Below are 25,424 nucleotides of genomic sequence, written 5' to 3' on the forward strand. Positions count from 1 at the left end.
CCTTGCGGCTGTGATGGTAGCGTACCGTATCCTCAAAGCACCGCGGAAGCAGCGGGGATTTTTTCATTTCCCAATGACAAATGTGGGGCACTTGTCACTTCCATCCATGTTGATACACAAAAGCACAGTGAGGCGCAGCTTGCTGTTCTTGCCGCTCTTACATGTTTCTCCTTTGAGTGCATGCGTCTTAAACATTTGGAAGAACAGTCCTGTTTCGTCGCCATTATATACGCTGGTATCAACGTAGTTGTTGAAGATGCGAGGCCGCATTTCCTCCATCTATTTGTGCTTCGGCCCAACATCAAGCGAAGCTCCCTTGCCAGTTACGGCTTTGTAAACAATGCCATGCCTCTCTTTGAAGTGCGGTACCCAGCTGCCACCTGGCTAGAAGTCCACATTATTGATGAGTAGGGCCAATCGTTTTGCCTTTGTGACCAGAATTGGCCTGGTGATGGGCAAGTTCATGAGACGGGCGCCGAGAACCCACTCGTAGAGGTTCTCTTCCACCTCGTTATAGGCATATTGTTCAATGTGTTCGCGCCCATTGTGTACCGAGCAGTATTCTTTGCTGAACTTCTCTGCTGAGCAGATGATTGTCGACACTGTCGGCTGCGATGGTACGTACTTTTCCACACTTTTTTACCATCCTTGTATTCCTCCACAATACTGCACTTTGTTTCCAAATCTATAGCAGTGCGCTTTCTCTTCATGGGCAACATCGTGCATTGACGATTAATCTTCTGAGGGTCGATTTTTTTTGCCATATGCGACCGCCCAGGGTCGATTTTTTCATTGCAGGTTCCAATTCTTCTTAGGGACTTATTTCGAAAAAAATTTACCGTAATTTTTCTAGGGGGACCGTAACGTGAGAAAAAAATATTTTGCGTTGGTATATATGCACTCTTCATTCATGAATAACAACAACAAAAAAAGGAAATAAATTTATCAGAATTAAAAATTTGATGCATTTTTATGCCCATAGTTTAAGGCATTGAAAATCCACACACGAGAATATTTCACAAATCTCAAATGTGTCTGCTCTTACACTAATACGTACGTCCATAGCATAATCGAACTGCGTAGGTGTGCGCACTCAAGAAAACTGTTTGGGCTTGTGCCCATCAAAAAAAGCAACTTGTGTGACAAACTTCCGCTAATCTTCATCTTATCGCCAACCAGCTAGGGCAATTAGTTTTTGCAAGTCTTAAAAAAAAAAAAGAAAAGAGACGGAAACGCATGCACAGTGGCGTCCTTCCTATGTGCACCCCTGTGAGCACTAAACGAGCGAGAAACAAGCGGTCGCCCTTTGAGCGATTACTAACGAGATAGCCATCAACTTTGCAAGCGCAAAAAGCCAAAACTGCCCTCGAAACAAAATCCAAACAGCCACCCACCCACGCGTGCACCAATACTCGAGCGGTAGTATATAGATGTATGGGAGCAAACTAGTGCTAAAACAAACCATGCAACGAAAACCGAGAGAGGGAGGTGTGTGAAAAAAATTCCATGTATCCCCACATAGTGGCAGCACATGACAGAAAAGAAAAAGTTAGGAAATTGGCGTAAACCTACAGATGGCGCTGTAAATATACGGCATCAACCACTTTCGGACTTGTTTGCAGCGCCGTATGTTTACGTCATTGACCGTCAAAGGGTTAACAGCGGGTGGATCAGCCACTTTCCATTTCGGGGGTGAAACCACGTGGCCAGGAATGACTGATGCAACCAATAAAGACGAGCACGAGCTCAACCAACTTACCTCACTTACTTGAATCTAACGCAAACTTTTTTTCTGATAAAATGGGTCCACAAATTGTGTGCGCGTTAGAATAGAGTACGACCATAAATCTGCATTACCATATCGCCATCGGATTTCAATATGGCCGCCTTGCAAGCACTTCGAGCATAGCTGCCGAAAATTTCTCCATGTGCTGCAGTATGTGTGCTTAGGCAACGCTTTCTTTTGCTTAGGTTAGTGCATCATCCGTCTTCCCGTTTTCTGTTTGCTCTATCAGCATGGAAATGCCAACTGCAAAGACATACTGAGTTCATCACAATGCCGCAATTAAAATGGAAGCGACCAGGTGTGCGGAGACGGCCACAGTGCAGGCATTCGGAGTTCCCGAAACTTGCGTGCGGGACTAGTGCAAACAGGAGAACTGTTCTACACTGACAGCTGCTACGTATGGCGTGACCGCGCCGCCCCTATCTTGAAAGCGATCTGCGGTGGAGACAAGAGTCTACGCATTTAGGTGCACCTCGCTGTGTTCTCGTCGCTTAGTTCGAGTCAAAGCGAGAGGCCGCACAAAGGTTAATTCCCTTGCTGCTGCTACCGCATTTCCTCAGTCCAGCGTTCAAAGAGTTTCTGTGGTCATTGAGTGGGACTTGTTCATGCTTGTGTGCGCGTGACACCATGTTTGTTAATTTTGTAAGTAAGCGAATGTTTAAAGGTTTATACGGCTCATAAAACTACAATCCTTACTTTTCGTATAGCTGTCTACTAATTTGTTATTGTAATTGATGCTTCGCCTTTCATGCAAAACTGCGGCTTCTTTTATTTATTGCAACTTTAGTGCATTGGGAGTAAATCTGTTTTTCCCAAATGAGAGAAAGTTATATTACTATATCAAAACATGAGGTGTGCGGTACTGTAAAGGACTTTTTTTTCTCTAAGTCGCGGCAAACAGGTGCGTGTTACAATCGAGGGTGCTTTTTTTTTCCTTTCTTTTTTTGTGACGAAAAATGTACGCACATTACAATCGAGGGTGCATTAGAATTGAATAAATCTGGTAATCCCTTGGTAGAAGTGCAAAGAATGAGGGGCCAACGAGCAATCTGGGAGCGCTGCTGTCAGCATGGTTGGCGTGGTTCACTCGTGCTTCTGAGAATGAGGCGGCATAGAGCTATGGGTGCAGCCAATTCGTGTTCTGAGGAGTGGAAGGGCGACGGGAGAGAGGCGCGCGAGGCTGGCGATGCGGAGAAGGATGGAAAACATGTTCTATTGTACAAGCGCGCGGCAGCCATTGGGGTGGCAGGGAGGGGGCAGTGGCTTGAATTTCTCGCTTTTCAGACTCAGCAGCCAGACTTCATCGTTTTAACCTATAATGCAGCATGGGAGCATTGTAGCAAGTGGGCTACAATGCCCACTTGCTACAATTTTCATAACCGATTTACACTCGAGCCTTGTTATAACGAAGTTGAAGGGGGAGCCAAAATTACTTCACTAATATTCATTACTTTGTTACATCCATCATTACCGTTTACTGCAATATGTGCACAATTGTAAACATGGAAATAAGAAGACGGCTTCGCGGCCCATGGAACTGCTATGCAGCCACGCATGCATAGAAATTTGAATAAAATAAAAGAATCTTCAGCATGTGCAACATGCGACTTAGCACCTGACATGACAGCCTTTAGATAGCTGCCTTCTGTTCCATTATGATGGTCTTTCATGTTCACTTTCCACTTGGGTCGTCGCAGTCGAGCAGCATGCGGCACACAACACAGCACTGCGCTGTGTGATCGAGGAGGCAAGTGAACTTTGCCACAATGGCTTGGCTCGGCTGGCTCGTGGCCTACGAGACTGCACCGATGCCAATGCGATCTCGGAGGCCATGCCCAGCTGCCAGCCTGTGCGGCATGCCGCAGAGAGAGGGAGAAGTGAATGCACGGCCTGGGTGTGACCCCCGAGATTGCGCCGGGGAAGTCTCCGAGGCCAAGCGCAGCTGCGGCTGCCTGTATGGCATGCTGCATAGAAGTGAATCCGCTAATATTTTGCACTGCCACGCGTTGCGCTGCTCGGGCAGCCAGGCACACGCAAGAGAGGGAGAGGTGAGTGGAGAAGTGCAATAGTGAGCTGCTGCCTGTGTGCAGGTTCTCAGCTATGGGTGGCATTGAAAAAGAGCAGTGTTGCTCGACGACATATTCGACGTGGGAGTTTTGAACTGCTGTGGTGAATGAGTGCTGAATTCCGCAGAAAGCGATGTACTCGGCGTGCAATGGTCAGATATTTTTTGGTTTAGGAGACGAATATAGTTTGTTATTTTCACTGGCAGGACAATTTCACTTCGTTAAAATGAGGTATTAAACACATGGATCTCTACTGGGATTTAAAAGGGAATATCATTTACTTAGTTATATCCAGTTTAATTATAAAGAGGCTCGAGGGTATTGTTAAATCCAGTATCATTGTAAGTCGGTTCGATTGTACACTACACCTCACTGCAGTACAGCTGTCGACTGTTTATTAAGGCAATGATAATTTTGACATGCTTGATTATTGAGAAAGCTTCACGGCAACACCCCTAGTCCCATAAACATAATGTATAGCCCTACCGAAAAGTCGATAAATCGGACTCAGCTTGCATGACACACATTATTTGGCCAGTGAGATGATCAGAAGGAGCGATGCTTTTGTTTTGATATGTCGCCAGCTCATCTTTGAAGCCAAAAAGAGCGAAGCCTGGTTGATGCAGTAGCCAGCGATCGCACTGATAGTATGGGACAAACCAAGTCAAGCAAGCTGCTAAGTTCTCAGGACTGCATTTGGAAGTTTGTAGCATGTGTCCCACTATCGCACGTCTAGCATTTGTTCCTTTGCATGTTAAACAGCAGCACAGTCATGGACAACTTTGCTGTCTATGGCTAAGCATTTTAATGCGATTAGAATTCTTTGCCTACTTCAGGTGCATTGAAACCATATATTTATCCTATCTATCTAGCTTCTTACGCTGGCCCGGAGGCCCAAGTTGTCTGCCAGCTTGGGCGACTAAGTATGTGCTCATGTTCTTGATGCCCTCATGGTCATTCCGCTGCTGTCATTTTAGCTTTGTATTTTGACTCGTGTCATGCTGTCCTCACGCCTTCTACGCTGGCTCAGTGGGTCAAGTTGTCTAACAGCTTGGGCCACTAGGTATGTGCGATGTATGGTGGTATGGTGCTGTGCTAGGTATGGTAGTGATGCTGTCCTGGTAGTTACATCATCATCCTTCCAGCTTTGTCAATCACCTCTCATCGTGCCATGGTCATAATACCATCGTCGTCATACGCTCGTCTTCATTTGATTGTCCTCATACATTGTTATGCCATCATCACCATTGTGTCATTGTCATGTGTTCGTTGTCATACCATGGTTGTCATTTTGCTGTCGTTATTCTACATGCATCACCCAATCTCGTCATGCCGTCGTCACACAGCCATTGTCGCATCATTGTTGTGCTGCTGTCGTCAACACACTATCATTTCACCACTGTCATCACTTCAGTAATGTCATCCCATTGTCATCCAGCTATTGTCATACTGCTTTCGGCGTTTCATCGACGTCAACCCTTCTTTGTCACTCTATCGTAATTGTGCTGTCGTCATTCAATCGTGATTATGCTGCTGTTGTCCTGCCATCGATGTCAGACAGTCACTATCATGCATTCGTTGTTATATCATCATCACTATGCTGTCCTCGTCATGCCATCGTCCTCATTCCAGCTTCATCATCCAGTTGTTGTCATACCACCATGGCCGTCATCCCATTGCCCTCGTGACAACAGCGTCACACTGTCATAGTTATACCGACATCATCATTTAAGAATGGTCATCTCATTGTCATCATGCTGTTGTCGTCCTTCCTTCTTTGTCATTTCATAGTGGTTGGTGAATTAACTTCATACAGTTGTCGTCATGCTGCCACGCTCAAGCGTTACTATGGCAAACGAGTGTCATAGACACATGGGAGGATATTGGATTATGCCACATGTAACAAACCAACAAAATTCTCAGAATGACATTTACAGACGTTTATAAATCTTGACTTCAGAAAAACAGTGTGTAGTTACATTGCTGGTATGCTAATGGCATTACCATCAACAGTCATTGGAGATGAGTTCTGCCATAATATTTTTATCTCTCAAAGTCGTGAAGTGGCTTTAAATTGCACCAATTCCACCCTCGATGTCAGCACTGACTAGGGCGGCGATAAAGCGAGGGAAGTGCCAGACATAGACTGCTGCAAAGGAACCTGCGATCATTTGGTTGTCGAGGCATGGTCGACCACTATTTGAGTTGCCAGGGAAAGAAGAACTGCTGCAATCGTTGCATTCACCTTTCTTTGGTTTACTGTAGCAGCAGTATGATGATAGTCACAGTACAGACTGTCTAGGTTCTATGCCAAGCGTGTAGCAATGTGTTAACAAGCTTTTCCAGCCACTTGTGGAATAAAGGCACTTGTTTTGTCGAGAATCTATTACTTTAGACTCCTGATTTTTTTGTCTTTTAGGCAGTCCTTGCCAATTCTAAGTTATCGATCATCGACTATCAGTTTAGTAACACAGTTCAACATAACATCTAAAAGCGCCATTGCAAATTGATCAAAACAACAATTGGTAAGGCAATTGGTAAGGCAATAAGTATTTAGAATGTTTACTGGTATCAGTGATATGTTACTAAATGACTCAAACACAATAACATGCACTAACACACATCATGCAAGAATGAATAAGAAATGACAATCTTCCAGTGGACTTATGCTTGACTAATGACTGGCCTAGATTTTCCACACCTAAATGGCTTTGGTACCCAAAGGGTCCTTTGCACACCCACAGTGCAATGTTATGCTTGTATTCTTTCGTACCCCTTTCACATTCTTTTGTAAACTGAGCCATCCCCAAACTTTGGGTATGCAGAATCTAAAACTCGCTATTGTGTGCAACTTCTTGTGCCAGAGTTCTGATGCCACTGTGATTCCTTAAGCAGCCTAGGTACACGTAGGTCATTTGTACCAAAACGTGGAAGATGCCGATGCTCTTCCTGTGATTGCATAAAATGCGGCAATCAAATACAAAACAGCACACTCAGCGCTTCGTCCTCATTATTATGACAGTCAGTGCCTTGTTAGCTGAAAGCCTACTGTAAATATGTAACATAGGCATAAGATGGAGTCCACAGGGGCAAGACAGTGGGAGGACTTCATCCTGCAGTGAACACAAATTACGCTGATAATGGTTATATCATAGTAGTTCTACTGCATCTTGATCTTTGCACCTAAGCAGAAGTGCTGACCCAAGAATGTCACAAAATATAACTACTAGCAGAACAGCTAACAACGTCCCATGGCAGATGCGGTCTGACCTGTCTCACCTGATGCCTTGCCCTACATTCTGCAGGACGTCTCGCGGCTGCCAGGAGGAAGACGTGGTGGCTCCATGGGTCTCCAGTTCGCGTTTGCGCCGAATGTACCCCTCCAGCTTCCGCTGCAGTTGGGCAATGGATTGGGCACACTTCTGGTTCTTCTTCTCAAAGACGCTCTTGATGCGCTGCATCTGCTGACGGTCCGCATTTGCCGCCAGCTTCAGGTACTCGTTCACATTGTCTGTGTGAACAAACAACTAACTTCAGGCTGCAGCTGAATGATCAATCTACTGATCAATTAACTGGTTATTGTGTCGCAAAGCGACACCATCTGCCCTGCAGGATATCATAACAGACAGCTTCAGGTTAGCACTGACCACCTGGTTGCCGCTAATGTCTACTGATATTTCAGCACACAGGCTTTTCTGCATTCCGTCCTCATTGGAATGTCGTTTTTAGTAATGAAACTTGCCATGTTGTGCTCAGAAGCTGGATGCCGCAGTTGACGAACCACCACAACAAGCCTGGTTAGGGTTTAGGTTCATCACACTACACAGACACTAATTGAGGACACTCCTACAATGTGGCTGAAGTCCACCATGTTGCATCAATAAGGCTTGTAAGAAATGTTGAAGGTTCATACAGTCAAAGCTTTCCAAAGGGCCTCTGCAACCCAGCGAATAAACTAGCACAACCAGAGTATGTGTGAAGGAGTGAAGGTCGTGGGCACCACAGCCAATATGCAAAGAAAACGATCAAGGTACCTTGGAAAGAAAAGGGGCCCAAATGTCAATGAGGAGGCAAGCAAGACAGAAATTGGGGATGACTATAGAAGACATGATGCAATGAAGAGCTCGGCTGTGGCATTATGAAGTAGGACCTGTTTTACTATTGCAAGCAAGCCATAGCACAATGCAGAATCATTCTTACGCTTACTTAAAGTACACTTACTTATACTTAAATGTGGCCTAAATCCTACATGCAGCACTAAGCCACTGGCATTCAGCTACAAGTCACGTGCAAATCCAAACCATCCAAACCACTATGAAACCTCACCGTCGCGAGTCGTCTGCTCAGCCTTGATGAGCTCCCTAGTCCGAGCAATCTTGTGGCTGACGTGTTCCAGGGCTGCCCTGGTTCGGTGCAGGTCAGGTGTGTGAGCCAGTAGCGTGTCTGTTTCGTCTGCGCCAGGTGCAGCCGCACCACCTCCAGCTTCTGCCGCTGCTGCGCCCCCATTGGCCAGCAGTGAAGAGCTGGCCACTAGTGCAGGCCCCACACCCTCCTGATGGGAGAACAGAATGACAGTAGAATGTATGCTTGAGCCAACATCAATCATAATTACCAGAAATGTTTTGATACATAGTATGAAAAGGTAGGCAAACAAAACACGAACGCAAAAGGAACAAAAAGAACACAAATCCTGACCATTCCCTTTCACTTTTGCTTCTCCTTATTATTTCTGTATTTCAATGTACACTTCCCTGGCTTCACTGTCTGTTTGGCTTGGTGCAGATTTAACAAACAAGAAATCGAGCCACTCAGTTCCTCTTACCCTTCCCGTTCATTGCATAGCGAGGCCCTCAACTTTGACAGCCTTGGTGCCAGGAGGTAATACGAAGGTTTATTGGCCAGTGGCTGGCTCTGAAGTCCACATTCTATGTGACGCCTGCAGTTGAAAGGATGTTCCGCGTGTGCCACTACGGCCGTGAGAGGCACTGGCTAACTCTCCCAAATCACTCCCGTAACCTTCCCACTACATGGTGTCATGTAGTCTCCCCGATTGGGACCTTCGAGGTTTAAAAAAAGAATGAATCTAATCTTACACACGTACAAAAATAGCCAAGAAAGTTGACAGGATGATAGCTTCTGCAGTAGCTTAGTGGTAGAGAAGTGCACGTGTAATGCACAAGATGCGTGTGCATAGATGTAGCCTCCATACGTGGCAACTACCTGCAGATGCTCTTTTCTTTTTTCATTACCGTGCGTACACTCAATTGATAGTCGCTGTTTGTGTTGTCCTTTTCGTTCCCCTTGCGTCTGGCATCTTGTACGCCTACTTTTCCATACCATTATTTCCTACATCCTTGCACAGTCACAGTCTTCGCTTTCATACACTCATAGAACAAACTTTAGATTGTCGCTGTGCACAGCGATTCGAAATTTTCTGGCAGTAAGCATGTAAGTACATACACTGTGGGTTAAGGACACACTCTGGTTCCTGCAGAAGCCACTGGAAAATGTGTGCTTATGAGGAACATTTTCACTGAGTTTAGGTGGTAAGAAGTAGCCAACAATGTATTATATAGAAATGGAAATCTGCAGATACCACTCAATGAAATTGCTTGATTGCTTAATTAGACCTGATGTCCTTTCAAGACACTTTGGGACATCAAATCTAAAGACGGACTAGCACTAGTCCGTGTCTCTACCTTTTCGCCCTTGCATGTTTAGTACAGTATCCCTTCGCTAGCATTATTAACCAACTAGCCACACAACAAGTTTTACTGTGCTACCAACATGCAGTTAATCATAGCTCCATGATAGTGCGACAGAGGGTATTTATGTACATGTGTATAAATGAGCACATGACAAAGCAGCTTAGTGCCTCTAGCCCATAGGACATCCTTAGACTGAGTGTCTATGAACAATGTCAGCTTTTTCCCTCCGTGAATCAAAACAACACCACCAGTTGGCTGATTTTAGCACATCATTTGGCATCATGATTTGACCCATTAGACATCTGCTACCACAGTTGTCCAATGTTTGAGCATTATTCAGACAGCAGAGTTTCACACTAAACCTGTTAAAGAAAAAACTGGGGCAAAACTTGTTAATCTTTAGACTTCGTAGGTTTAACAATATTCATGTAAGCCTATCACATACTATTTCAATTAGAAAGGTGGTTGATTTTTTCAACTATTTGGCTTGGCTTTATTAAAAAGTCCCCACTGGATTGTCATATCAACCTCCATGGTCCAATCCTATTTACTGCTAGCGTCGAAACAAGTTGGGATTCATCAAAGTCAACTTGCTCTGTGGATAGTTCTGGTTTCTATCCAAAGAGTCCACTTACATGTGTAAAGGACCTGTTGTTATTTTGCTTACAGCACCGTTTTATAACTGACAGCTGTTCAAAACCAACAAACCAATCTAGACGAGGCTTAATGGTTTTAGTCAAAGCACAGCCCACAGAAGAGAGAGAGAGAGAAAAAAAAAGAAGAAGCTGGCTTGACATGGCAACTCATACATGTTAGCCTTGATGGACGTGATGGGCCTGTGAGCAAAATGTTGGCCTGAATGCAGGACAGGCTTATTAAGGATACTAAAGCTATCTGAAGCATGAGGCGCATTCTCAGGTGTGGCCCAAAAAATAACATATTTTTGCATGATTGGGAGAATAACAATATGATAAAAGTTAAATACAGTCCCACATGCACAAGGGGGTCTGACCAGGATAACTCTGATGCTCACCTGTTGCTCAAAATGGTTCAAGCCTGTAAAGGGACACTAAGCAGTCACACTAAACCAACCGAGACTTGCTGAGGAGGTATTGGTGAGCTAATTGGTTGGTCATCGTTCTAAAGGCACTACACCTGTCCACACATGCCTGACCATAAGTGCTCATGTTAATCTATATCAGTGTTCACCCACGAGTCTGTAAGAGCACTGTGTTTTTTACAACTGAGATGGCTGAAGAACACATTCATAATTTCCATGGCAGAAAAAGCTGGACAAATAATTTTTGTTTGCATTGCATCTGTGATGTCAGGGTGACACCATAAATGTCGAGCTATTTCTTTTATTTGGGCCGATTTTTATCTATGGAAATTTCTCAGTAGATGCCAGGCTAAGTGGTAGCTTACTTTTGAAAATCAACATAGTCCTCCTTAACAGATAAACAATGAACTGGCCCCCAAATTACACGTGTTGGGGAGGTGGTGCTGGAACTTCACTGTGGCACTTTGACCCAGGCCCATTCTGGTTTACCAAGTGTCCAATGCCTGACAGACTTACCTATTTGATTTTTTCATAAATGTGTTCTGTCAATCCAGCTTAGCTTAACATGCTCACTGCATTCTGCCTATCACATGAAAGCGAACCACTGCATTGGCCATTCCTGGTGTGTGAATAGGCAATTCTTTAAAAAGGAAGTCAATAATGCAGAACAATATTTTTTGCTGTGCATTTCTCCAGGATCCACATGACTTGAAAGTGACAGGACACACTGAAGGGCTAAAAGAAGTTTTCAGGGCTCAGTAAACTGCCAAAAGCATCAAAAGGATGCTTAACAAACAGCTGCCTTTGACAAAATGTGATCGATCACCCCTCCAGAATAATAAGCAAACAGTTCTCACTCAGGTCTGAGACAGAGTGAAATAAGTAAAAGAACTAATGCCAGCAAATTTGATGGTGGCAACATTACTGTCACATTTCTTCCCTTCTTTTGCTCTCTCCTCCGCCGAAACACACAGGTACCCTAACACAACCGAATTACGCAAACAATCTGACCTACTGATGCTGAACAAATGGAAGTCAAAGGTTACTGAAGCTTCCACACTTCTAAGAGTGAAAGTATGCTACATGTTGAAGACAACAAGTTCCAGTTCACAAACTGTCCACAGGTCAGATATTTTCCCAACATTTCAACTGCATCTTGTAACATGCAAATACACTGCTTCCAACACTGTTTTTCATTTGGCCAACCACTCTTCTTCATAGTGCAGGCAAAGCCAAGGATCGCTGCAGCATATCTAAGTGTAGAAAAATATTAAATTGATTGACTGATTGATTGATAAGTGTGATACCAATAGCACAAAAAATGATGGCTTTAATGCACATTGCACCAGACCCTATCTATAATTAAAAAATAAAGCTGCCTGTAGTGCCAACTTGCTTGCACTTACTTATTCATAAAGTGACATAAATACATAAGACGTTATGGCCACCACAGCTGAAGGCCAAAAATTTTGATAGCCAATTTGATTAGCTATGACAAAGCTAAGAAAAAGCATATATCTAAACTTAGCTTAGCTAAGCTTAGCTAAGCTTAGCGAAGATTAGCTAAGAAAAAAGCACATGCTAATCTTTCTTAAGCTACTTGCTCATTATTATTATGATATTTTTTTCAGAACACGAGAACAGAGCACGATTAGTGGAGATAGATAAAATACTTGGGTGAAAACAGGGATGCACCCAAAAAGTTTCAACCCTAACCTTCTCCCTACCTCAAGGTTGCCCGCTGCCTCAAAGCAAATTTTAAAATATTACTCAAGCTTACCAAATAAGTTTGCCGAGAAGCCAGAGTGCCGGAAAGAGCAACGAGGGAATGCAAGCCAACACACTCCTCGCAGCCACTAACACTAGAAAAAGCCTTACATTTTTGTTGCTCATTTTAGCAGCAGCCAGCTACGAGGTATTCCCAGCTGTTCTGTCAATCATTGCACGAATGCCTGGCTACATGAGAACCTAGCGGCTTTGATGTCTTTTTGCAAGCTTGTCATATCAGAACATTTTTGAAAGCAAGCTCAAAACATCTAGATAGCTTATGGGTTACCAAGCAGTCCTCTACGAGCAGCACGCATCTGTGATGCAAAAACCTTCAGCCTAACATTTTCATTTAAGAAATCCTGAGCCACCCCTTGGGCTTGGTGAAAAAGACGCAGTCCACAGATGGCATAGGCTGCTGTCAACACCTCAGCCAAATTTTGCAGTCATGTGCTGCGTGTGGAGTTTGCAAGTGGAGTGGGAAATGACCATTTTCTCTAATGCTCTCTTTTCAACAGTAGCCTGTTCCTCACTTTTTTTCGGGACATCTTATTTCGTAATATAGCAGATTAGCATATGCGGCCGCCTTTGGCCAACAGCTGATATCAATCAAGAAAGGTGTTTAGATCAGTGCACTCCTTCCTACTGCTACTGTGTATATCTATTAATGCAGTTTAATAAACAGGCCGAAGTAAGCGAAAATCTGCTTCTTCAAATTTCAATAATAATTACGTACTTCCCGAAGAAGCCAACCATCGTCTGCACACGCTTGGCTGCGGCCACCCGCATGGGAATTGAGCTTTGGGCACCCTGCTCATCAATGTCGTAGCCATTGGGTCTCTCTAATCTTGACTAGTTTTGAACACTCAACTAGCCTAGTCGTAGCCAACTAGCCAACTAGTCAACTAGTATAGCCTAGTCAACTAGTCGTAGCCATCGGGTCTCTCTAATGTTGACTAGTTTTTAACACTCAACTAGCCTAGAACCGCGCAAAATTTAAGGTCAGACCACAAGCACGCCTTCCAGCGTGCGCTCACTCCTGGCAGCTTCTGGTTAGATGCCTTAGCAGACTTCACTTCGTACTGAGCTATTCATAGGGCTTCAAAATGTGCAAGTTGGATATGGCTACCACCCGTTGGTCAAGCTGGTGCAGAACAGAGCTGGTCCACACCGCGTAGCACAGCCAGACTGGAGCACATGAGCGTGAGAGGGCACTCAATCCCTGCCGTGCACAAAGCAAACGCTGCGTATATGTTGCATCTAGCTGGGATCTGCTATGTAGCATAGACACTGTGGGCGCCGACGGATGCCGCAATGTTTGCTGGCTGAGTGCACTGCAGCTTGCGAAGGAAAAGCATGTTTCGCACGTCGTAGGCGACGAAATTGAAAGTACTGATGTCTACGTGAACATACAAAATCAACTTTGAACTGCGGGGGATGTGGAGTGTTGTGGGCGCGCCCCCCTCTGCCATAGCCCTCGCAGCGCAAGTCATTGAAGAAGAAGCAGAAGCATGGCGAACGAAATGTTCGATTGCCCATGACTCCACGTCTGCTAAATGCATTGAAGCACTTTGTGCAAAAAAGTATTTCTGAAATAATTATTATACCTAAAGTGCATTTCTTGACTTCAATAGAAGGTGGTTCAGGGCCCCTTTTAAAGCAAGCTTATGTTGCAATTGATGCACGTTTATTGTGGTATTCTTGCAGACACAACCCATCCCTGCTTTTCTATCTGTGCCAACTCACATTTATAATTACAAGCATGATACATTGAAAAAATAAAAAAATTGTGCATATGTAACTGTATACAAATGTTCAACAAATCTTTACAAATACAATTCAGCAGACCTTTCAGCCTTATGCAAAGCTCCAGAAAGGTTTATGCTTTGTATGCACAGTCATCACAACTTTCAATGACATTCTATATGAAAGAGCAGTGCAGCTTTATGGCAACATCTGTGCATACAGATCTTCCCTATTTATGCAGCTTCATGGTGCTTCACCCCCATATTGCTTTGAAGCTGCATGAGGAAGAATTGGCCTGTAATTTCCTAGCTCGCTATTAATAAACTTCTTTTTCTGCACCGGTCGAAACACACAAAAATGCAGTATACTATGAGTTAAGGACGAATACATAGGAAGCTGTGTTTGTGGTGTAATAAAGACTGCACTGTAGTAGTCTTCAAGAAGGTCATACATAACAGAGGGGCATTCACTGCAGCTAACTTAAAAAAAAGTGCTAATATATGTCAGTAGTAATGGCTCCAAAGCTTCAATAATAATATGCACCGCAGAACATGTCACACTGATCAATACGTGAACATTTACATATCCATGAATTTTCCATAAAAGATGCTAAATTAGCTGCTTTCAGTGATTGAAGTTCATTTCAATAAACCTTTATAAATCTACATTAGTATATATAGCTCGCTGCTAATACTCTGCCAAGCAACCTACACGAATGCAAGAGCAATGAGTGAGCATTATAATATTCTATTCATGCAAACCATTCTTAAAGATCTACATGCATGACCGTAGGCTTCAGTTAACATAATTTTGTTCAAGATACACAAAGAATTATTTTTTAGAAATTTATATGTTCTGTTGAAATCAAGAGGCCAGGCGCCTAATAAACAAAAGTCAACTGTCTCATGAACAAACGAAATGTAAATGTTAAACTAAAAAAAAAAACGGAAAAGAAGCAAAATATTTAACTAGATAGAAGTACAACAGCAGTGCTATTGCTTTTCACTTACGAAAATAACCATGTATTGCAAATTGAGTTCAAACTAGCAGCACAACTGCTTCACTTATCTTAACCACAATCTTCCAACTCTTCTGTTCGCATTATATTTGTCCCATCCACATTACATTTACCTCATTTACATTTCCTTTGTCTGCAACGGTAGATTAACAAGTATATTTTGTGAATGGACATGGCCGCAGCGCACACAACCTACAGAGAGAGCTGCAGTGCGCTGCGACGCTCGCTGATTTTTGACACAATGTGCTCTTAAGATCTTTGTGCAGAGAGAGAGAGAGAGAGAGATAAAAGGGTGGGAAAAGCAGGGAGGTTAGCCTGACAAGATTCTGGTTTGCTATTGTGTACTGGAAGAATGGCAAGGGGAAATGAAGGACGGAAAGAACAGCAGAGAGAAAAAGCAATGAGGCGAGAAAAAAAAATAAAGGAGGTTGGGAACGTCCGTGAGAACTAGCCTCTCTAATGGGCAACTTGAACACAAAGATTTGTGCAGAGCAACATCAAACTAGCTAGCCACAAAACTAAGCTGCTCATCAAAGCTGCAGCATTCTCTGAACTGCCCTATAGTCTAAATTTTAACCCTCTGAGTGCCACTCCCCAGATAACTCGGGCAGCCCCACTCTCACACAGCCTCTGCCACTCCACTGTATACTGGTCTTATGGTTTTGGCACACTCCCTACATCTACAGAAGCAACTTGTGCAAAAAAAAAAAGCATTGCGTAGTAGTTGTGGTATCTATGGAGAGGACATCTAACACACAAATACAGTAGAACCTCGTTCATATGTTTTGCAAAAAATGCAAGAAAAACGTACTAACCGGGAAAATGTACGATGCAAAGTAACTAAAAAACTTTAAAAGACTCAACTATTGTAGACACCAATGCACGTCGAGCTGGTGGTGCCCCCGTGGCCCGAGGCATGTTTTGTTGTTTTCTTATTGCAGGGTGTTTTAAAAGGGCGATGGGAAACCCAAATCAAGTCAAGCTGGTGGGCGACGCCGGATGCCACTGAAGCAAAATGTGATGCCCCCATCGTGCTGCCTGCAGCAGGGAACGCAAGCACGTCTAGATTATCGCTGACTAAAAGCATGCAGTATGCTACCAATGGCCCCACGCACCATGCGCTGTAAGACAGACAGGTCAGTGTGCTTATCACAAATAGGTGTGGCGGCAACAGCTGTGAACGCCGTGTGCGACGACCCAGGCAGAGATTTGCTGGTACTAATATAAGAAACTGCGCGTTGACATTTTCACGTGAGGCGGGCGGGTGAATATTGCGGTGAAGCTGCTGCGGCGGGCAGCTATATACTGTTTTCAATCACGCGTGCCTTGTGCCTTTGATTGTCTTTACATGGGATCTAGCAGCCGGAAACCGTATCATACTGTTACGAGGAGAAAATATATGTGTTTACAATATATACAGTTACAAGGTTACGGCTCAGTAGTCAGGGTTAACGCTATCTACCGATCAGCGAGACACTTCAACCTTCTCTTCACCTCCCAATGTCCTTTTTGTCCACAGCTGCACAAACTTGTACGTGACAATACAATTACTGTTCGGTGACATACTGAACGTTGTTGCCAGAAAAATAGTGTATTCCGAAACTTATTAACCGGTAAAAAATGAGCGTAGCTCTATTGGGTGATTTTTTTTGTGTTCTCGATTGCAAACGTTGGTGCTGGGAAAACGTATGTAACAGGAACTTATCAACGAGGTTTTTCTGTACCTTGCAAGTTAAATTACTGACTCCAGGTGCAGCCAATTTCGCAGTGCTCTGTCGCTCTTTCACGACAGCACAGCCATAACGAACTAATGTGGCAGGTCCGCCTGCACTTGACAAGCGAAGATATTTATGAATACTGGATGCATTATGAATTGAAAGAAACCAACGAGAGAGAACCAGTTTGCACATTCAGTGGTAAATAGGTTCAGATCTGAATGCATACTATGTAATAAATATTCATACTTTGCGACATAAAAGTAGGAGATTTAAGAGTATGAGATATAAAAGTATTTAGTCTTATTGCTCTGCCTATACTACAACAAGAGTTGCGAGATTTTCAAGTTAAAACTTGAGAGCGTGTTGTTCTTGTGTAGTTGATGGAATGTTGAAAATTTGCCAGAGATTGCTTCAGTAAGAGCATTGGCTTCTGCAAGTTGGTGCAATCAAGATAAGCTTCTTGTTGTTCCTGACATGATTTCATTTAGAATTTGCAGCTTCTGCTGCGACAATAAAAGTACACACCATAGCCATATTGACACAAAAGAATGAAACCTGGTTCATATAGCCTGTATTTATCAAATAAATTCAGAAATACAACTGGCTATGTGCTTAGATTGCTACACGACTACTGTGTGTTCACTGAATCATACAGTTTTAAAAACACTACTGCTGCTAGTTATCTACAACGTGGGGATTGAGATGCACCCTGTCACATTTGTACAGGCGTTTGCCTATTCTGCCATCCTTGCACCTCTCCCTTTTTGCCTGCAAGTGTTTCCAGGGGTGGGTTTTTCCGTGGACCGGTTTTCGGTGGTGGCATGTCACGCTGTTGGCCGCATTGGCGCAACCGGTGTGGCCGGGAGCGCGAGTGCAGGAGATGCCTCTTCAGGATAGCACAGGCTATGTAACACATCTTTCCACATGTCCACCGACCCCTTTGCTTGGGCATCACTCAAAGTTGAGCTTGTCTATGATGCCTTGTACCAATGGCGATCATGTACCTTCTGTTGATCCTTCCCGAACGCTAAGCCCAAGAGTGGTGCCTAGCTCCCGTGCATGGTTGTACTATGCCAAGTTGCACTTATTGAATGCTCAAGCTGACGGATATTGTCCCAGCTCTCGCAAGAGCTGGGACAATTTTCATTGGTAATTTCCATTGTACACAACATAGCTGTGGGGACACTTTTCCCATAGTGGCATGTCGTGGGGAGCCATCCTCCCATGGGAATGCGTTAGTGGTGCCCTCTTTGCATTTTCATCCTTAGTCTATTTGCTTCCCATGCCACACCAGAAAGGGGCGCTTGTGCAGTAAAACACAAAGGCCATCATAAAGCAAGCATTCTGTTTCCACTTGAAGCACTGCAATTGTATTGGTACATCCAGCCACAAACATGTCTGATGCTGTGTCGCCTTAAAGAGACCCTGCAACAATATTTATTGGACATCGTAAGCTTGCACAGTAACCAGGCAATGGTGCCATGAATGTCTGAGCCAACAATCATTCATGTTCATACAACTCGGAGACCACAATTTCACTCAAGAGGTTGTATGCTTTTTTTCCTTCATCTTTTCAAAACCCAAGCAATATTTTTTTCTTCTTCTTACTCTTCTGCCAGAGCAAACATGATGGCAACAGGACAGATGTCTTAAATGTCACAATTAAAGGTCAACTGCAAGGTAATTTATCTTTAGCTAAATCGGTAATAAATTAATAGTATACACCACTGAAGTAATCTTGGCAAAACTGCAGGCCTGATAAATGTCTAAGTCTTATAAGCAGCCTTTAAATAGTACCAAAGTAGAATCGTGCACTTGATGGATAGCAGATATGACACAAGTCCCAGCAGTCGCCTCCGAGATATTTCTCTGCACTACGGGCAGCTGAGGGCAGCCCAATCTTGGAGGTCATGCTGAGAAGCTGCTCATCCTCAGTTCGTCACTTCTGGTGAGCATCAGTTCGTCACTTCTGGTGAGCAATAACAATTTTTTTTTCGGTTTCAGTATCAAAAAAGCCTACCTTTGCAAGCCTTTCACCACTCTCACTTGTATTTCAAACAAAACATTCAGGACAGAGGCTGCTCCATATCTTCAACATCTGAAACTAGACTTTTTTAGACAGCAAAATTTCATTGAAGTTGGCCTATAAGCAGTGCCTCCAGTAAAAGCTGAGAAATCTCATCACAGCCAAGGTTGTGGGGTCATCTGGTGGTAAGGAACAGCATCTATATTATGGCCTATCTTGTGGCCTGTATTATGACAGTGACACAAGAGATGAGTGCAATGATGGCTGGGGCACTGTGGGCATTGTTCCGTGTGAGCACAGCGTGCAGCTTTGGGTCCAGTAAGATTTACAAGGAAGGAACGAAGGAATGAACGAAGAGAAGACTGAATGCATGGCAGGGACAGCCTTTCATTGCTGATAACTCCATCAATACGAGGTGTGCAAACGATTAACGAGAAGATTACCTTTAAACAAGATGCATGTTGCATGTTTCATCAGCAGTGTTGCAAGGTATCTTTAATGGGCCCAAATCTTAATGGGCCCTTTTTGAAGTTTTTCTTGAAGCGCAAAAAACACGAGGACACAGAAGAGAAAAAAAAAAAAACAGACACACACAGCGTCCTCGTTCTTTTTGCGCCACAAGAAAAACTTCAAAATGTTACACCAACAAGCCCAAGTATCTACATTGATGAATTAATGGGCCCATGTAGCTGGGCCTAGAGAAGGGCTCATTGCCTTTCAGTGCATCTGGTAGTGGCTGCAGTGCTATTATAACATGCAAGCCTGTCATCACAGTACAGGTTGCTCCCCCCCCCCCTTTTCAACATGAGAAAAAAAAAAGCGCTACACTTCCGGTTGCACAGTACAAAAAGTTGTAGATTGTGGTCTTCCTAACAACCTACAACCTTCACCTATCCATGAGAGCACCTATGAATTCATATTTAGAAAGTCTGTTTAGTTTAAGAAACCTGCTCATTCAGATTGCAGAAAAGCCCGTCAAAACTGTGCAAGGTCACTGAAAATCACATTGCACAAATTCTGATGAATCGGACAGCACTGTTTTGTCTTTATTTATTTATTTATTTATTTTTCAGGCTAGGCACTAGCAGTTAGAGGAAAGGGGGCAGGGGTGACAGCTGTTTCGTTGCATTTAAACTGAGAGTTTACAAAACTTGCCCTAGCATTTCTCAGCCTGGTTTGAGTGGTCATAACACCAGGTGAAATGTTCTAAATCAGCACCGAGTTTTTAAAAGGACACTAAAACAAAACATCATGTCACTTTACAGTGGCGAAGTGTTCTTTCCAAGATTTCATTTTTTCCCCTTCTTTAATGCAAAATGCCTATTACGATGGAAGAAAACGCACAAAAAGTCAACCTTATTTTTTTTTTTGAATTTTTTGCTCAAATTGTAACGCTCATAAATTTGTGTGACATTATGAACTTTGAAGTATTTTCTCGTATTAGGCCTTTTTAGTTCTCAAGAGGTTCTCCAAACTTTCTTGGATGCATTGCTTGGTTTCGTGTTTACATTGCAATACCATGTATCCTCCCTTTTCAATAAATAATTAACTAATTAGGAGCAGATTACTGTCAAAATTCACATCACGACAAACTGGTGTAGGAACTTTAGGGTGCCGTTGCTGCCAAGTCTTATATTTTTGCATCGTTTATGGCTTACCAAGCCTGCCCCTCCAGGTAACTGTGGCCACCTTAGTACATATTGGTAAAGAGAAATTTACCGATCTGGCTTAACTTTATTAATTATTCCTTTTTTCAAAGGCCCCTCGCCCCGACTGGGCATTGCAAGCAGACTTGTGAAGTGCGTAGATTGTGCAGTGGCAATCGCGTCTGCAAGGTATCAAACGGCTGCACCACCGCACGGCATGGAACAAGTTGAAATTTGAAACAGAAGCCCACGTGCCCTTCCTCACAAGGAAACCCTGCTCCCAGCCAGAAAGTCCTGGTCACACCCACAAATGTTTCCCACCTAAGACACACTATCGGCAGCATCACTGACTGTGGCACATGAACTCAGTAAATCATCCAACGCACAATGTGTAATACCTGCCACTGAGGCCTGCCACGTGCTTGCCAATACCTGCCATGTGCAGCAGGAAGAGGAAAAGCAAAAAAAAAAAGGAAGGAGTTTGTGACATAAATGTGATGTGGCCATTCAGCTATGGTAAGGGAGAAGCCAGGGGGAAAAAAGGCGCTTGTGGACGCCGGTCGAGGAAGAGGGGGAGAGTGTCTAAACTGGCAGTGAAGCTCCCTTGCTGGCAGCATGGCAACGTGACATTTCGATTTCTCCCATTTCCTCTAATACTGAACACACTTGAAAAATTACTGCAGTAAGACACTGCAGTAGATGGTGCTTTACAACTTCCTGTGTATGACCAAAATTTGCGATTGTGCCTGGTGAGGGGCCATTTACCTGCGGTCTACTACCGAAGGGCCTACAACATATTTAGTATTTCACACAGAAAAGGTTTGAAGGTTCTTAATGGCAAAAACAAGTTACACATTTAAGAAGGTGCAGGCATTAGCCTGCATAAAAAAGTCTGCATGAACAATCTAATGCTATAACAGTCGGCCGAGATGGCTTCGACAGCTACGAAACTATGCTGAATACACAGCGCTATTCTCAACACTCCTTGTTTTTCTTTTTCTCCCCATCTTACACTAAAGTTAAAGAAGGAAAAGTTAACCGCAAGTCAAGAAAACAAAACAAATGCACTAAGCTCAAGACGGGCATTCCTATAAAGCCACAATATTGGAAACACCCTTTTTCATGCACTAATTATGTTTGTACTGCCGCTGTGCAGAGAAAATGCGTGAAACGAAAGCTATAAACAGACAGAAATTGTGTGCTCACTCTAGAAGCAAATAAAGGCCAAACAAAAGAAAGTAGCATGCCTCGAGTGCCTGCTGCTGCTACGTGTTCACAAGTACTGAAAGAAAAAAAAAGAAAAACGTCGCTCACTACCCATTCACACGCACAGCCTACCATCTGTCCAATGCCAAGAACGACTCGGCCGGCTTCAGCTTGCCCTCAAAGCTCTCGACGGAGGTGGCGAGAGCAGCCCACTTGCTAGAAGAGAGACAAGGTGCGCCAGACAACAGTTTGCGGTGACGCATGCTGGCACCAAAAATGAAAGCGTTGGACGTTACCACCTTCTTGAGACATGGACAGAATGAAATAACGAAACAACTCGAGTGCTTAGCTAACAACAAGACTTGGCTGTGTGACAACATGGCGCCAAGCCCATGCTTCTCTAATTCATTTAATGTTTGCACTTATCGTGCTAAACCAAACTGACCTAAAACATGCAGTTTACAGAACTTAATTAATCCAGAACTTGCACTTATCATGCTAAATTAGATTAATCCAAATGTTTCCCTTATTGCGCTATACTAAAATAACCTAAACTTCCCCCTAATGCATTAAACTGAATCCTGCACTTACTTATTGTAGGACGAAATGAACTCACCCATCTGTTAGTTAAGCACTTGCACTGTCTCACTCTCTCACTCTGTCCTTGTCTTTGTCTGCGCTGCTCCCCCACTTCTGCAACAGCACTACACGACGGCTAGTCGAACGTTACACCCTATGGCAGCCTAGCTACAAGACACTTGGACATTGTGTTTAACAGGTGACTGCAATAACATTGACAATTAAAAGGCTACTAATATGTATTCTGCACTGATACATTACAAGAATCCTGCAATGAGCATGTTCTAGCCTGCCAAGCATGTATAAAAACAACAAAAAGAAACACGAAAAAACTTTAAAGTCTGAACAGTCAATTAGTTATGACACTGGGAAGATCTGAAGCATTGTTAATGGGTATCGACATTACATTTCCTGCTCTTTATCATTTTGCTTTAAATGAAAGTCCTCCACATCGAACCGTGTAAAAAATGCAGTCAAGCCTCGGAGTGCCTTAAATAATTAAATGTAATAGCTTTGCTACAACCAGCTGTAGTTTTCTTTTCCAGGAGGTGCATGTGTTGTGACGTCACGACACAAGTGATGGCCCTGCGTGAGCCAAACGTCAAGACGTTTTCGGCACTCGTTTCAACTCACTTATTCATCTGGTATGCTGCAACATCAGCAAGTGCAATGAGTACCAGAATACCAGACAACCTAGTGAGCACTAAAACGTCGCACTGTCCTGCTCTCACATAACCCCGTTTTGTGTCATGATGTCACGACACATACGCAGACCTGCCAACCTTATAATTAAAGAAACACTACAGTGGAAGCCAAAAAAATACTGAAAATTATTTGATTATTTATTATGTTTACTGTTTGTTACACATTCAAAGACTTTGTTTTGTAGCAATGTTTTGAACCGGCACGGTGCTCTATATAGTCTCAGCAATAATGATCTGCAACAATGATCTCTGTCACAGACAAGCAGAAAGGTATAGTAGGTACTAAGTTTATTACTGCAATATTCACATAATGGCTGTCGAAAATTTGGTTGCTGTTATACATTGGTTTTATAAATTGACGTCGCTGCTTCATTGGTTAGCATGTATAATCGTGCGATCGGATGATAAAAAATTACTCAGCAACTGTATTTGTCACCGTTCTGAAGTTTTGCCCTAAATTATATGTAAATGAAAGATCATAACTAAAGTGTCGATATGACAATCATAAATCAGTTCTAATAACTGGGCATTTTACGATAAAATCGGAAAGGTAGGCAGTTATGCATACATTTACCAAGAAGCTAAACTGAAACTGCTTGAAAACTATTATAGTAAATTATTTAGGGTGCTCCCAGGCTTGCCAGTATTTTTTCTAGAACTTCGAGGTGGAGGACTTTCATTTAAAACACCCACACACAAAAAAGTTGAAGATGTCATGTCAGCACTACCTTAACACTGCACAAGCATTCTACAGGGACAGTGTTTCGCGCTAAAAAATTAGCCATAAAAGGAATCCACATCAAGAATCTCTAGAGAATGAGAATAGTTGATAGGTGTTGCAATAACGGTGATATGGTGGTCTTTGAAACAACTGAAGAGCTCACACTATCCTTCATTCATGTACCACAGACTCCTTGGACTAAAGGTTAAACCCAGCCATCTACATCAGCATCAACCTCTGTGCACTACTTAAATAATAAATGAGGTTCTTAGGCAAAACATGTTGCATGAGAAAAACTATTACCTATAATTTTTTTTTTCTTAGCTAGCACATTTCTAGATCTTTCTTTATTTTTTTAGGTTTTTTTCATCATAGTTTTTATTTGTTGCTGCAGAAGCCAGTTCTCGCTCTACAATCAGCTCATTAAATTACTCTCTATATTTACCACTAAGAACATGAAAGGAGGCACACCGGAATGATAGCTAGCAGCACCCATGACTTGTGCCTTCTTTATGATACAGCCAGTTTCCATAGTTTTATAGCCACCTCTATAAATAGCTTTTACCAGCAGCAAATAGAACTACGTATTTCAATGCTGACCTGGTGCCTGCTTCTTGGTATTTCTCACTAAAACTTTCATAGGGCTCAACAAACTGCATTTTGTTATTAAAGTCAACGGCTTCCTCAGCAGCGTACTCCTTTCATTTATGCTCTATATCACACAAAAATCAACATGTGAAGTACTTCTCCGCCTAGGAGTGAATAAGTAATTTCTTCTTTCAAGCATCATAAAGCGCCACTCATGTGAAGTAAATGAAAGAAACTGAGGATTCACCATGTTTGTTAAAGGGGCTCGGAACCACTTTTTATAAAGTCGAGAAATGCATTTGAAGTTAAATTAGACTATTTCATAAATACTTCGCTGCAAAAAGTTCTTCAATGCATTCAGCAGAAGCGGAGTTATTGGCAATGAAACATTCCTACGCGGTGCTACCCATCCACCTTCTTCAATGACTAGCACTGTGAAGGCTACGGCGGAGCGGGACATGCCCACAATGCTCCTCCTACTGAACGTCACCGTAGCGTGCAACGCAAATTTGATTTTGGATGTTCACGTAGGTGCCGATACTTCCAATTTCGGCACCTACAATGCGGTGGTTCAGGGCCCCTCTAAATGAGAGAATGGACCATTGGCAGCAGAACTTTACAGCAAGGATATAAAGAGGCTCTGACAAGTGCATCAATGCCCATGTAAGTTTTGCCGGGGTTTCACACTAACAAGCAAAAGGCCAAGCACACAAAGAAGCACAATTTATAGTGTGATTCTTTTGCTGGCATTGTTGCTGCGAAAAATCTTGCAACACATGCATGTATTTGACTTATCCAAGTCGTGAGCATAAATCTGCCTGCAAAGGATAGCTGGGTTACATCCCAAATAAACTGCTGGACGATGAGAGGTGCTTTAGTGGAAGGCCTTGGATTAAATTCGGTCAACTCTTTTGATACACACCGAGATCGAGATGTGAAAGCGCAGGCGTTTTGTGTATTTTGCTTCCATTAGAATGCAGATGCTGCTGCCCGAATTTGAAACTGCAAACATTGTGCTCAGTTGCACAGGACTGCAGACACTCAGCTGCTTCAGTGGGTCCCTGCCCAAGAGTATGAGCATCAGA

The 25,424-nt window shown here is 43.2% G+C and overlaps 1 protein-coding gene across 5 annotated transcripts in view; it reads right to left on the minus strand.

The window, feature by feature from the left end:
• The window catches only part of Dmtn (transmembrane and coiled-coil domain 2 protein Dmtn), a 91,020-nt gene that overhangs the window by 48,960 nt on the left and 16,636 nt on the right, over positions 1-25,424 (minus strand). For 4 of the 5 annotated variants that reach the window (XM_065445400.2, XM_065445399.2, XM_065445401.2 and 1 more), the window contains exons 3-4: positions 8,179-8,404; positions 7,132-7,363 (exon numbers count right to left, since the gene is read on the minus strand). In XM_065445400.2, the coding sequence (XP_065301472.1) occupies positions 7,132-7,363; positions 8,179-8,404 (458 nt within the window). Of the gene's footprint in view, positions 1-7,131; positions 7,364-8,178; positions 8,405-21,879; positions 21,964-25,424 lie in introns of all 5 variants that reach the window. The other variant, XM_065445402.1, reaches the window with a different exon arrangement.

This window comes from Dermacentor albipictus, chromosome 3, assembly GCF_038994185.2.
Source record: "Dermacentor albipictus isolate Rhodes 1998 colony chromosome 3, USDA_Dalb.pri_finalv2, whole genome shotgun sequence".
NCBI lineage: Eukaryota > Metazoa > Arthropoda > Arachnida > Ixodida > Ixodidae > Dermacentor > Dermacentor albipictus.